The sequence below is a fragment of the Vigna radiata genome, chromosome 8, assembly GCF_000741045.1.
Source record: "Vigna radiata var. radiata cultivar VC1973A chromosome 8, Vradiata_ver6, whole genome shotgun sequence".
NCBI lineage: Eukaryota > Viridiplantae > Streptophyta > Magnoliopsida > Fabales > Fabaceae > Vigna > Vigna radiata.
In genome coordinates, this window is record NC_028358.1 from 26,562,650 (window position 1) to 26,577,097 (window position 14,448).

Genomic DNA, 14,448 nt, shown 5'->3' on the forward strand with positions numbered 1-14,448 from the left:
TATGAGAACAAATTAAGAAAAATAATAATTATACGTTGTAAACTGAGAAAATGAATTATTCTACGACCAATTACAAATGTTAAATAGATAATTTGGGTTAGAGGCATGATATACTACTGCAATTAATTGTAAAAAGATTCTTAGTTGTTTTAATTTATTTTATACACTTTATTTTATAAACTTGTCGTTTTAAATTTATCTTTTCATTTTTATCCCTAAACTCAATATTAATAATCTTTTAAGGAAATTATCTGCATTTAAAACAAACATTTTATTCTATGTAGATTAAAAATACAATTTACATATTAAAAATAGTATTTAAACAAAAAAATAAGCATCTATCCTCCTCCATACAATTTCTAAATGAAAAATGTTCTTACACGAAAACTAATTCATACATAGAACTTTCATAGTCAATAAAGATGGGTATGGAAATTCTTTGACAAAATAGTTCCTTCATATAAACTAAAGTCATCTTTAAAAATAGTCAATGATCAAACTTAGATTTTACTCTTTTTAATGAATGTCAAGATAAGATAAGATAAAGTTAAACTAGTCAGAATTTGGACCCTGATTCCATATCCATACAATAATAATCCAACCTTAAAATATGTTATTTGTTGAAATCAGAATGATGAGCTACAACAATGTAAACCAACAATCAACAACTTGCGTTGACCGATGGAAGCAATTTAAATTTACAATGATATTCTAAAGAAATACTAAATATTGTACATTGTTCATCCTGGTACAACACTATCTGGTTTAGCCTTTTTATTACATGGACCAGAGTCTGCCTCAAGAAACTACCAACTTCCTTCCTTGGACATCTTCAGAAAATGGGACAGAGTGATATTTGGGAGCACAGGAGAACCCTTTTTCTTCTTCTTTATCTTCGTCATCTTCGAACACTTATAATCTGTCACTGTATCCGATGCCAGATTGTAGAACTGTTCACAGAATATTTCACCAAATTAAATTAAATTAAATGCACTCCCTCAAACAAAAGTCTTAGTTTGTTTAAAGGAACATATCCTACGGAAATATTATCTGATTTTTGGTGTGTAAATCATTTTCTGCTGTCCACGTAAAAATAAAAATCTGATATTTGGGGTAACATTCAAAAGAAAAACATTTTCCAGGTTATAGCTCTTTGATGATATTTATTTACCTGAAGAAAATGTTGTTATTTGTGTTTGCAGTATTTCTCAAATCTTACTTTTCTGTGCACTAATAAAGATGATAATAATAATGATGATGATGATGATGATAGAGTATTTAGTTGTCACCATTAACAAATGGAGCAGCATATTACCTCACAAACACCATGCAGAAGCAATCTATGGAAAGGATCCTGAATTTGCAATTCAAGAACATCTCCATCTGTGCTTGCTGTTATGAATGTCCGTAAACATTCCTAAAGCAAAAGGTTCCATAAATGACAAAATGCATATTTGTAATTAGTTAGAGCAGATGAAAAATTTAAGCAACAACATTGGCCCCTTTTCTGCACAACATAAAGATTTGATGATGCAGAGGGGTAATATCAATCATGAATAAGATTTATACCTCATAATTGTCTATGAGCTCAGGAAGAGAACTGCGGCGAAGTGCATCTCTTGTTCTACAATCGATTCTGTGCCAACCATTTAACACTGCCATCTTATTAGCATCAGTGTGACCTTTCCTTTTATGTAAGGAGTTTTCCAAGGAATTAATTATATTAACCTACCAAAACAAACAAAATCTATTATGAGATGCTTTCGAGCAGTCACCACACCAAGTGAAGATACATGCCAAACCAGAAATTAACAATAAGCCTCAAGGTTATACTTTCACCTTGATCTAAACTATAATGATCCTCAGGTGTACACACATCATTTCACATGTTTGTTCAATTGTAGGTTCATCAAAATGCTTTCCTAAACAGTAAAAATTTACAAAGATGGAGTCTATAAAAACAAGAAGTTAAAACCTCTTTATCCATGTCTATATTCCTGAATTGGTCCCACTCCTCTATGTTAGTCATGGAAAATGTAGAAGGCGGAACTTCATCACCTGTAAAATGAATCCAATCACTGTTAACATACAGAACAAGAACAATCAGCGGAAACACAAAAAAATGAAAAGAAAGAATACATCAGAAAATGACTAAAAAATTTATAGTAAATATCATTACAGAAAGGTCAAAGTCACTTCACTTCCAACGTGTTCTATATAGATTTGATGTAATAAACCGTGTGCTAAAAAAGAAAACCATGTAATTTAGTAAGATATCTTGCATTCTTGTTTGTCTAGATGCAATATTGCCTTATCAAAAAAAGAAACAAGGAAGCCATGAATAACACATACAGCAGATGAGTCAGATAAATACCCCAAGGTGGTGGGGCAAATAAGCCTCTAATCTCAGCTGCATTTAGACTCGGTACTAATTCCATCAAGAGACGGTCATTTAACCACCTACGGGACCTTCGATTTGTGACCTAAAACAGGTAACACAAGTATCAATAACATAATAATGAAATAAAAAAACTAATATCTTGTGATTGTTCTCACTCAGAGTTTGTAAAAATATGAACTGACAATTAGCAAAGATCAGCCTCTTAGAAGACCCACATACAATGTAAACAAAAGTTTAAAATTTTAAAATAGGAAATCCTGCAGTACCTCATTAACCTGAAGGCTGTAAAAACTCTAAAAAGAGAGATCCACAAAACAATAATTCATATTTCATACAAACAATAGCTCACATTAGACTAGTCAATGCTTCCTTATGCACCCTTTTAAAATACAATAATAGACAAATTACTAAACCGTCTTGATCTCAAAACATTCAAAAAGACAATATTTGTGATTAGAGTTGTTATTTAAACTTCTGTCCTCCAAACAAGAGCTACTGAATCATAAAACACCATGCCACCTAATGAAAATAACCATAGCTCACTGTTTTCATAATGCGATTACCAAATGTATTAAATGTTAATCAAAGTCAACACACAAAAAAAAAGACAGATATTTAGCCCAGAACCAATAGAAAGTGATAACATTAACCAGTTTCTCAAAACACAGCCATTACATTTCCATATCAAATAGAAGAGAAACACCAATACTTACTGAAAACACAGTATACACATAATTATAATTGCACATGGAACATAAACAGTATACCAACCTTTCCAGTTAAGCTCTCAAGGAACTCTATCTTCTTTTCGATGGACATGCCACTGGATTTCGACCCGTCTAATCATTTCCAACAAAATTACTAATTAATTTAAGAATACGAGGAACATGGATCTGGCCACGCAAGATTCAATCATTGAAATCCAATAAGCTCAAGACCATCTCCAAGAGCACGCAATTTTGAAAAAAAAAAAAAGTGCATTTTTTATTTTCTAAAAAATAAAAGAGTTACCTTTGGGAGGGTCGCTGAAAGAAGAAAAAAAAAGATGGTCTAGTTCTCTGTGAAGAACCATAATTAGTTGACAATGGAAGAATCAAGCCGATCTACCAGATGGGATCGAAGAGAAAGATTGAAAAGTAAGGGATTTGGAATAGATAGAAGACAATCAGAGATTTACAAAGGCAAAGCTGAGAGATAATATAATTGGAGAAGAAAAAGGTATATTCTTGTGGCTCTTGGATTCTCATATTTTATCCCTCAGGTGATGGCGGTGTCCTTGGACTGCAAGTAATGGACCGGATTAGACATCCCATCAATTTAATTGGGCTAGATTTCGGGCCAGTACCTTCCTACTTGCACCCTGTATTTTCGTCATACACCTCCATCATGGTGTAGTGTAATGATAAAAATAACCTTTTAAATTCCGTATAATGTTGTAAAGAATTTACTCTGCTGATACATTAAATTTCCACATGCTCAAATAAAAATAAAACATTAAATTATATACATTTGGTCCATATAATGTTTTGGTTTTAAGCTGTAAGCTTTTAGTTTAGTCCTACATAAAAATTAATTTTGGTTATTGGGGATATTTCTTCATGGTTGCTTCATGGACTTATATGAGTACGAAGTATGTAAAAGATAAAAATGTTTGGTTGTTGATGTTAGGAAAGAATGTTGCTCTAGTAATCAAATGTATCATATATCAAAACAGTTTTTTAATATATTTTAAAATATTAAAATTAATGTATTTTGAAGGCTCCAAGAAATATATAATAAAAAATTTAGTCCAGAATGTGCATTCCACAAGTTTCTTAAAGAATAAAACATTTAAGAAGGTTTAAAAGTCTCCTATTTTCATAATATATTTTAAATTGTTTCAAAAAGAAGTTAAAATAGTTAATATATAATAAAACAGTTTAATAGGAGTGTTTTAAAATTATCAATTATTTTATTTAATAATATTTTCAAAATTAACACCTTCTAAAAATTATTGTTGGAAATCGAAAGAGAGGAAAAAAGAAACATTTCTCTGATTTTCATTGTGTTTTGTTGTCTTTGTAAAAATATTTTGGCATGTCAAAACTTTTAAACTTGATTGTAAGTAAGTTTATACACTTTAATTTTGATTAATTTATCTCTGAAAAATGTTTATATTTTTTTTATGAAACTAATCTCATTTTAGTTGTATAAAATTGATATTAATAATTTAAAATATTTTTTATCTTACTAGGTTTGGAAGGTAGAATACTTTAGTAAACTAAAATTTAATTTTAGTTGACTGACTCTCTTTTATTTATTTTTTCTTGTTTCACACCTGGTTAAACTAGAGCATTCAATGTGAGTTTGTTATCATTCTATTTTTTTTTGTCCATTATTTGTAGCAATTATTTCCCTTAAGGTTTCAATTATTCTCGTCATATAAGGGTTTGTCATATGTGACTTCCCTCTTTCCTTAAATTTGTGTTTTTCGTATATTGATTTGATTATGTTAAAGTGATAATCTTTTTATGGTCCTAATATTGATAAACAATTTTAATTTGAAGTTAATGAGTGAATCTTCAAATCTCTTCATTGTAGGATTATAATAATATTGATAAATCGTGATTTATCTCATGGCTTGTGTTTTGTATAACTCTCAGGCAAGACCAACTCAAAATCTAAGTAGATAAATTTTTTCTTTAGGCCTCTAAAAAAAAAGGCCTTATAAATTATCTTATGATACATTTTTTTTTTTATGTGAGTTCAACCAAGCTATTATGTCGAGCTCCTACATTGTTAGGATGATATGTTGTCGGGCTATTGTGATGTTTTTCGGATTGTTATGTTGTCGGTTGTTAAGAGGCTAAGTTTCTCCGTTGTTGGGCTAGTATGATATCTGCCAAGATGATACATTGTCGATCTTCTATGATGTCGAGTTTTCACCTTTTGTATGTGTGTGTCGCAATATATATTTAGAAGCATGCCATGCATTTGATGCAATTGTTCATGAGTAGTGACTAACCCGTGGACTGAGTTGTATTGGTTTTGGGTGACTTTTAGTTGTCACAATTTCAATTACAATCAACCATTAAATGTGAGATTATTAATTGCTTAATGAGATCATTATAAACTTAAGTGGAATGTATGCAATTAATGATCTTTTATAATTTTGATAATTAAACATTTTATATAAACTGAACCATTTTCATCAATGAAACAAACAAGTTGAATTTTATTAAAAAATATTAGAGTTTATAATAAAAGTTATTATTTTAAGTTCTTGAGTCAAGAACCCTTTTCTATATCAAATGACTTTTGACTTTTGTATTATTTATGTATTGTCTCCCTTGGACATGATTTTTTCCTTTCACCTTTCATATTCACATATTCTTCTTCCTTCATCCAAATTCAAAAACTCACTTCATTTTACATACCAAATTAAATGATTCTTAAACCTAAATTAAAGTTTAGAAGATAAATGTTATCTTTTTTAAATCACTTCAATTGAAGTCTTACGTATCAAGATATTAATGTTTCTTAAAAATATTATCCATCTTAATATTTTAACAACTTTCCAATCCACCTTCTTACTAATTTTTCAAATTCCTTACAAAATTCTAATCCTAAAAATTCCTTACAAATGAATTTCAACGAATTTTTTAGTACTAATTGCTTTATTATGATATATTTTTATATTGTTTCATTAATAAATAAAAAATTTCATTTAAATTTATTTTAGACTACTTGAGTCGCTTCTGCTTTCAAGCTACATGATTATCAATATGGCATCATTTGTACCAACTCCCGATTCTTAAGCATGGACAATGAACTATCATATATATATATATATATATATATATATATATATATATATATATATATATATATATATATATATATATATATATATATATATNATATATATATATATATATATATATATATATATATATATATATATATATATATATATATATATATATATATATATATATATATATATATATACACTGTGGATAATCTTTAAATTTTTTCATGATCCAAAAATATATAATAACTCAATGTAGTGAAAGATGAAAAATAACTCTTAATCCATTTTATACATTTCTAAAATATTTTATTATATAAATTTTCTAACATGGTCTTTGTAAGAATATCTTAAACTCAAGTTCATACCATGCATTCTCATTCTACTTTGTATGGATTTTATTATGTACCACGTCACTTTTACAACTTTTCTTCCATTCAAGAGTTTTATAAAGACATGTACTTTAATATCTTTTATTTATATTTTCAAAATTTTGAAACATATTATCTTTTTTTTATTTTTAATAACTTAGGATTTTATTTAAAACTCAAAGTTAAATATATTATCATATTAACATCCTTTAATGATAATACCTTATAAAATTTAAATTGCAATAAAATTATTGAAGAGTATAACAAGCTCATTACTTTACTTATTAAGTGAAAACAATAAAAATTATATATTATTTTATATTAACTATATGGTCATTTTATATTTACTAAAAAAATCTCATATTTTATACTATATAAAGACAAGACAAGTAAAACAAGATATGAAACAAATAACACATTTAACATACAAATTAAAAATGGGAAAACTCAGATTAAGTACATACAAATTGAGTAATCAAAATAACAAAACAATTCAATAAAGACTCAATTAAAAACATTAAAGTTCATAAGAAATTTAAAACTTAATTAAAAGATTTTATCCTGATTTCTTGTAATATTTTTATAATGAAGCATTATTATTCTACATGACAACTATTTTCAAGAAATAAAATAAAATAAAGGAGAACCTTGAGTACGTGTATTTTTTTCTCTAAGGGTACATAAAAATAGTAGAAATCCGTAATTTCAATTGAATAAATATTTAGGGGTTACTTTTGGTATTTCATTGTAACAAACCGTCAGAGTACTATTTGCAGCAGTGCACAATGCACATTCCGTGCGTACGTACCTAGCCGGCAATAACAGAGCATCAACAAGCAGAGCAGAAACAGAGCACGCTCCCTTTCTTACTAAAAACCCTAAAATATCTTCATTTTTTGCTAACATATTCGAAACCATCATAGCTTAAGCTCCGAAAAGATTACAATATCCACACGTTCTTTGCTACCCTTTTCATTCTCTGTGCTCATCTTCAGTTGGTAGTGTGAAAGTTCTTTCCTTTATCATTTTTTTAGTTAATTAACATGTTTACTTGCAGATGATAAAATTCTATTTTCCTCCTCTTTTGTCTAACTTTTTAGTAATGGAAGAGCAAAGTAATGAAGAGAACCCTGTGCAACTAACATCCTGTGACAATGGGGGCACAGCCAATGATGTCTCTCACTCAGCTGAGGGTCATCTCATTCCCAACCCAAAATTTTTCATTGCAGCATCATCTGGAAGAAATGAGAGCCACTGGACTTGCTTTCCAAAACCATCCCATAACTATGTTAAGTATCTTTCAGAATCCTCAACTTATCTGCCAAACACTTCCACTGATTACATGATGGGAGGTAGTTATCTACCTGTTGGCAGCATCACTGATGGCAACGTGGTTAATGGATCAGACAGAAACTTCTTTTACAATGATCCAGGGAAAGTTTGCGCCTTTAAGCCTATTGGTTCTTCAAGTAATGACCTTGAGATTAAGAAGGTAAGCCCTTTAAACAGAAAAAAACAAATATATGTAAATATCAATTTAAGTAAATCAGTGAAAACGAATATCATAGCATAGTGAATTTTATTATTTCTCCCTTGTTTCTTTTATGTGTGTTTTCAGCAGGTGGGGTTTTGGAGGGCTGATGAAGGAGAGGAAGTGATTAAAGTTGAAACTGAAAGTAGTCAAAATTTTCTTTATGCTGAGGTCTGTTAATGTCTTTTCACCACATGAATTGCGCCTACGCATTTGTTAAATATTTTGAAGATTCTGAGATTAATGAAATGATTTATTACTCTAATTACTGGCAGAGTCATCCTTTATGGACAGCAGATTCTCTTGGAGATAAGCATAATGCTTTACATGATTCAATGGTAATGGTTGGTGCACCTGCTTCACTTCCCAAATCAGGATCCAGCTCCTCAAAAGAGAAAGCACGTGTCACTGACCGTGTAAGTAAAACATGCAACACTAATGGCAATTTATCTCATTCAATTTCTTTAATACAATTGGGGTTCCTCACATTTGCTTTTCAATTTAGCAACGCAGGCAACGTATCGCTGATAACCTCAAAGCCTTACATGAATTGCTTCCAAATCCAGCAGAGGTAATCTGTTGTTTATGAATAAACATCGGTCAATCAAAAGTAGGTTTCTTGACTATGTTGTCAGTTTATCATTAATACTGTGACCATCACCTACTCAAATTGAATCACCAGGAATAGTAATCAACGGTTTCTCAGTGTTTAAACTATGAACATGTCGAGACAGTGTCATTTATGAAACATTGGCAGAAACTTTTACTTTCTGTACAGTTTGGAGTTATACTTACATAGATGCATTCATATAGACTGAATCTTACATTTACTTAGTGAACTGAATTTTAATGTGTAGGGAAGTCAAGCATACATACTGGACGATATTATTGACTATGTCAAATATTTACAGCTTCAAATAAAGGTACCTTTTAACTCCTAATATTGTAATCATTTTGACTCCTAATATTCTGATTATTATTGTCGTATTACACTTAATGTCCTAAGGGACATGGATGATATACGTTCTCCAATAACTTGGGATTAGATAGATGATCTGCTATAACTAAGGAGATTGTTCCTTGCAGGAACAAAGTGGAAGTAGATTGCAAGAAGAATCAACTGGTATACCACTAGTTTTTCATGAGGTATAAATTTCATAGTTCATATCAGTAAATACGCAAAATCATTGTGAATTCATGTGTTTGCTCATATCAGTGTCACATGATTGAGTGCATAGGCTAATCTGTTCAATATTGCAGGGTTACGGTCATTATATCAACCAAAAGATGCTGAATGAACCCCTTGAGGAGATAATGGGGAAACTACTTGAAGAACATTATGCAGCAGCTGGTCAGCTACTAGAGAGCAAGGGTCTTTTCCTGCTGCCTATGGCTTTGGTTGATGATTTGAATGAGGCTATGCAAACGTTTGGCGAGAGTGCTCTAGTATGATAGAAGCTTTCTTGTATTTATTTTAGTATTCACTATGGATAATTTCTACTAGGCAGTGGCAGTAGTATGATTATTATCTTTGTTTGTGTTACAGTTACATCTATAACTTCTTCCAAACTTTGAAAATTTCTGCCAACTCAATTTAGCATAGTATGATTATTGTATGAGAAGTTCTACTATGTTTAATGATTGTGGGTAAGTGTTTTCATTTCCAATAATAAGGTATATAATCACAACTCTTAAACGCATTTAAGATTTGATATTATAAAGCTTTTAAATTCTGACTCTCTTTATCAAAGAGATTCATCATATAGGTGTCTAAAGTATTCAATGATGTTGTCTACTGCAGTATTTGTGTAACAACTCTTAGATAGAATGAGGATACAAATTTATAAAGAATTTTCTCGGAAAATGACCGATACATTTTTTTTACTTATTTGACCAACACATTTATTGAAAACTCCACTCATTTTATCTTCATTTCATCTTAATTCAATTAATAATAATAAAAATAATAATAGTAACATTGTCATTAGAATAAAAATAATAATAGTATAGCAGATAATACTAATAATGGTATTGGTAAGTGGAAATGTTTTTGAAGATTTCTGGTTGCAGCATTATATGATCTTTTTAGAATTCTTAATGTTCAAAACTATTTTCTTTTTCTCCTATCGGCTGGCTTTGACATGAGAGTTTACCAAGTGTTCTTGTTAGAGGAGTGGGGGGGACGTTGAAGATTTTTTGCAGCTCATGTTGAGAAAAAATAATTGGGACTACGGAGAGTATTGTTATGTGCTCCCACACTTTGGGTCGCCTAGTCTGTGATCATTTTAATTGCCTGACAGTTGGATTTTACTTTTGAATTAGGTAGCTAAACATATGTAGGATTCCTTGTGTTCTTTCTTCAATTTATTTACGGGTAAGTTAGTGTTTCTTTTCAGTTTTTGGGTTAAAAAAAAGGTAGTTTTGTCAGATTTTATGTGTAATGCTTTGAAAAGACGTATGGCATATAATTCTTCATATTAATAGAAAAGGCGGTCCATCTACATATGTATGTTCCAAGCTCTAATTGAATTCATTCATATTTATCCTAGATATTATCAGGTTTGATGAAATCCTCAAGAATGAGGTATAACTTACTAACCTCTTCATTTGTCTTGTTTCCTATTAGAATGCTTGAAGCAAACCAATTTTCTGGTGCTGTTCCACCTCAGCTTGGAAAACTAATCAACTTGCAAACCTTGTAAGGCATCCCGATTCCTTTTCTTGTTTTCATTTTTTAGTATGATTATTTGATTTTTTTTTTTACTTTCTCTCGTAATCTAACGATTTTTGTAAGCATCTTACTCTAATGTATAATTTTGACTTAAAACCTAAGTCAAAAAATTATGTTCAAGTATTGACACAATGAATTAAACAGTTTGGCATTGCTTCTGTTAGTTACCTAACAGGTAATATGCTTAGCATGTAAGTTTCTTGTGGTTAAAAATTCTTTATCTATATTAATTTTCTGCAATTAAGGTTTTACCCTCGTAGATTTGGAATGTTCAGTATAACTCAATAGATTTCTTAGTCATTGAGTATTGGTTCACTGCAGAATAGATTTAGCATAAAAAAATAACGATGAAATTATTTCCTGAGTAAAAGCAATTGCAGTAGACAATACCCAGTTGGTTCATCTTTATTCTAGATGTATTTCATACTTTATATTTAGATATGATTTACTAAATCTACTTAATATGAGCTTGTAGAAATGAAAACACTCCCATACATAGAGAAACCTAAACTCAGTCATCTAATCTCAAAAGTTATTTAAAAGAACTTAGTCTGTGTAATTTTGGTTGAACACAAAGGGCAATACGACTTATATTCCTTTTTACGCTTAGAACATCTCTAATATAGAGATCTTATGAAGGATCTAACTTTGATATACTAGTTTTTCGGAAAAGATTGAAAGAAGGTGGGAACCATGATGGCATTTTAATGTGTTCAATACTAGAAGATATTTTATCAGTAACTGGTCTTGAATGGTTTAAATTTCATTTTTTAGTGGATGAACAAGCTGACAAAAGCACCTTAGCTCCTCCTGATCTTAGAGTTAAGGATGAACTAACTCCAGAGCAAGGTAAGAAGTGCTATATATCAAATAAGTGGATTGCTCCTCATTAGAGTATTATTTTCATAGATAACTATATGTTTCTATCTCATGGGAGACGTGTCCTTTAATTGTCATAGGTGAATTGATCAAAAGTTTCTTTAGGAATAATTAGTCTGGTCTGGGAAAAACTGAATGAGGTAAAAAGTATTGTTATTTTAAAAATTTCTTTCTATGTTACCACTGGTAGATGTAGATATTCTCAGCTAAACGTCCTGAAAACTGAGTTTATATGCTTTGTGATTTGAACTCCTTCAATACTTAGGGACAAGTTGGGCAGGCAGTTTTTTTTTTTACTGTTCTGTGTGCACAAATCTTTATTAGAATGTTCTGCTGTATAGTTTCATTTTTTTATTATACTATTTGCATATCCTTCTCGTTCCATCTTATTCTATTGTGTATTTCCTTACTGTCGTTGAGCAATGTTGAACATCAGAAAGTTTATGTTCTTATGTTTCAGGTCAACGGTGATTCATCTCCAATAGAAGTTCTAGACATTGAAGACATTAGAACGAAGTGAACTTTTTTTATTTTAAGTGTTAGTAAATTTTACAAACTTTCGTACAATGTAATGTAGGTTAATGTTATATTTGGATTTAATATATGGTTTGATGTACAAATTATGTATTAAATATAAGTTAGACAATTTAATGATTGAAATGAATTTCATTATGATAGTTTAATTGAATATGTTTATTTGATGTTATATTGATTATAAATGGATTCATGAGATTATAATATAGGAAATTAATTGTAAATTGAATGGATATGTGAAATGTAATAATGAATTTTTTTTTTTTTTTGCAAAACAAGTTTTTATGATAGGTGAACAATGTATGTAATAAAAACTTATTTCTGAAAAGTATATATTATGATAGGTGAACAATTACTTGTCATAATATGTTCTATATATTGTGATAGGTGAAAAAATCTTCGTCATAAAACGTTATATATTACGATAGATAAATCTAGTTTCATCATAATAAATTCGCTATATTATGACTGATAAATGAAAATCTATCATAATACACTGGACCTATTATGATATGTGACAGAAAATCCGTCATAATACACTGGACATATTATGATGGACTTTTCTATCCGTCATAAAATGCGCAGACCTATTATGACGCCCAAAACTATTATATCAGCTTATCCATCATAATGTATCATTTTTATCCGTCATAAAAAGCGATTTTTTCACTAATAAACTTCTTTAATTTTCATAAAAGGACTTATAATCTAGTAACTAAATTTATAATAATTTGAATATATAATAATTGAAACATTCAATTTTTTGTTTAAAAAGCTTTTTATCTTTTATGTTTTTAAACTTTACTTTTAATTTTTATTTAAGTTTGAGTAGATATGAAAATATAGGACCGGTCACTAGCTTGATGTTCAAAACGCCAAGAGTATAACCTATAACTTGCACACTCCACGTGTCAACTTACATTCCTTTTATATATTTTATTGTTGTGTATAATCATTTATCTTAAACAATACTGAGTATTTCGAACCATTATTTCATTAATATAATATATTTGAAAAGTTTGAAGCTATTTATAGGTGGACTAAAAAGGATAGTAATCCCACTGATTTGATTTGAGTGGTGATACATTGGCACGTATACGTATAAATTACATTCATATAACACAGTTTTCTTTCATTTTTTCTAAAAAATGACCTTTTTATTTTAAAAAATATTTAAAATGATGAGATCTACGGTGTCATTTCAGTGTGAAAAATAAACTACCATATCAAAGTATAATTTTTACACTAATTTTATTTGGACATGTTAGAACAGAGTAGGTTGGCTTGCATTACTACTGCTAGAATCTTGTCCATATGATATTTATAATTAAGATGAGTGTCATTCTAAAACACAAGGATGAGATTGAATTATTTTTTTTAATGATTTTTCAAACTTGTAAAGAAGCGAAATTGCTTTATGAATGAAAGGGAATGAGACATTGAATTTGATTTGTGTGCAGATTGATTGAAAAATATGATAAACAAAATTAGTTTAAATTTGTTTCCATAAATAAACACAATCCTTTAGTTTAATTTAAACAATCAAACTAGATAAAGAGAAAAGAAAGAGTAAAATTATTTCCTGTTAATCTACTGGATTCAATTCTTAGGTAAATTAGTCAGGCTCCATTGACAACAATTAACGTAAGCATTCTTTTTAATATTATGAATGACTACAATATCTTTTTGCATAGTTTCTCCAAGATAATGAGATGAGTATTTTCTTTTTACAAAGAAGTCACTTATGGTTTACTTGATCTAGATTACAACTTGTAAAAGTGAACACTAATGTGAATTTTAAAAAGGTGAAAAGATCTTGATCAATTCAAGAAGATGTAAGAAGCACAAAATTGGAGCATCAATTACGAAAATAAAATACTCAAAGTATTTATGATAAGATTTACGTCATTCATTCAGTTAGAAAGAAAACCAAATAAGACTTATGTCATTCATTCAATTAGCAAGAAAACCAAGAATAATTAAAGGAAGGAATGAAAGTAAAATTGGATTAAAAGAAGGAATAATAAAGAATTTTCAAGGGATACAAATTCGAGGATAAATCCTCTTTAAGAAGGAGGGTATGATAGAGGACTATCTCGTGAAACATATATGAGAAGAACTTGAACAAGGACATTTGCAATTCAAAGGATCTATGACAATGTCAAAGATCAAAATACGTCTCCTTGAATATTGAATCTTATAATCTTCCAT

General features: G+C 29.4%; 2 protein-coding genes across 9 annotated transcripts; one reads left to right on the forward strand and one right to left on the reverse strand.

Annotated features, from left to right (window-relative positions):
- Window positions 1-553: 553 nt before the first annotated feature.
- LOC106769869 (R3H domain-containing protein 4) lies at window positions 554-3,634 on the reverse strand. Of its 4 annotated transcripts, XM_022784923.1 has the most exons (8): window positions 3,413-3,632; window positions 3,173-3,240; window positions 2,375-2,483; window positions 2,180-2,243; window positions 1,976-2,078; window positions 1,570-1,728; window positions 1,316-1,417; window positions 554-950 (listed from the first exon to the last, which is right to left on the reverse strand). In XM_022784923.1, the coding sequence occupies exons 1-8, from the start codon at window positions 3,471-3,473 to the stop codon at window positions 807-809; spliced, it is 810 nt and encodes a 269-aa protein (XP_022640644.1). In that variant the 5' UTR covers window positions 3,474-3,632; the 3' UTR covers window positions 554-806. The 4 variants fall into 4 exon arrangements, with proteins under 4 accessions (XP_022640644.1, XP_022640646.1, XP_022640645.1 ...); XM_022784925.1 differs by lacking the exon at window positions 1,316-1,417 and having other exon boundaries at window positions 3,413-3,634; XM_022784924.1 differs by lacking the exon at window positions 2,180-2,243 and having other exon boundaries at window positions 2,353-2,483; window positions 3,413-3,631.
- A 3,695-nt stretch (window positions 3,635-7,329) lies between these two features.
- Window positions 7,330-12,292, forward strand: LOC106770431 (transcription factor bHLH83-like). 5 transcript variants are annotated; one of them, XM_022785480.1, is made up of 12 exons: window positions 7,330-7,560; window positions 7,663-8,054; window positions 8,181-8,264; window positions 8,369-8,509; window positions 8,599-8,664; window positions 8,951-9,016; window positions 9,180-9,239; window positions 9,354-9,539; window positions 10,720-10,791; window positions 11,599-11,673; window positions 11,784-11,843; window positions 12,164-12,291. In XM_022785480.1, the coding sequence occupies exons 2-9, from the start codon at window positions 7,665-7,667 to the stop codon at window positions 10,726-10,728; spliced, it is 1,002 nt and encodes a 333-aa protein (XP_022641201.1). In that variant the 5' UTR covers window positions 7,330-7,560; window positions 7,663-7,664; the 3' UTR covers window positions 10,729-10,791; window positions 11,599-11,673; window positions 11,784-11,843; window positions 12,164-12,291. The 5 variants fall into 5 exon arrangements, with proteins under 5 accessions (XP_022641201.1, XP_022641204.1, XP_022641202.1 ...); XM_022785483.1 differs by having other exon boundaries at window positions 8,184-8,264; XM_022785481.1 differs by lacking the exon at window positions 11,784-11,843 and having other exon boundaries at window positions 12,164-12,290.
- Window positions 12,293-14,448: the final 2,156 nt, after the last annotated feature.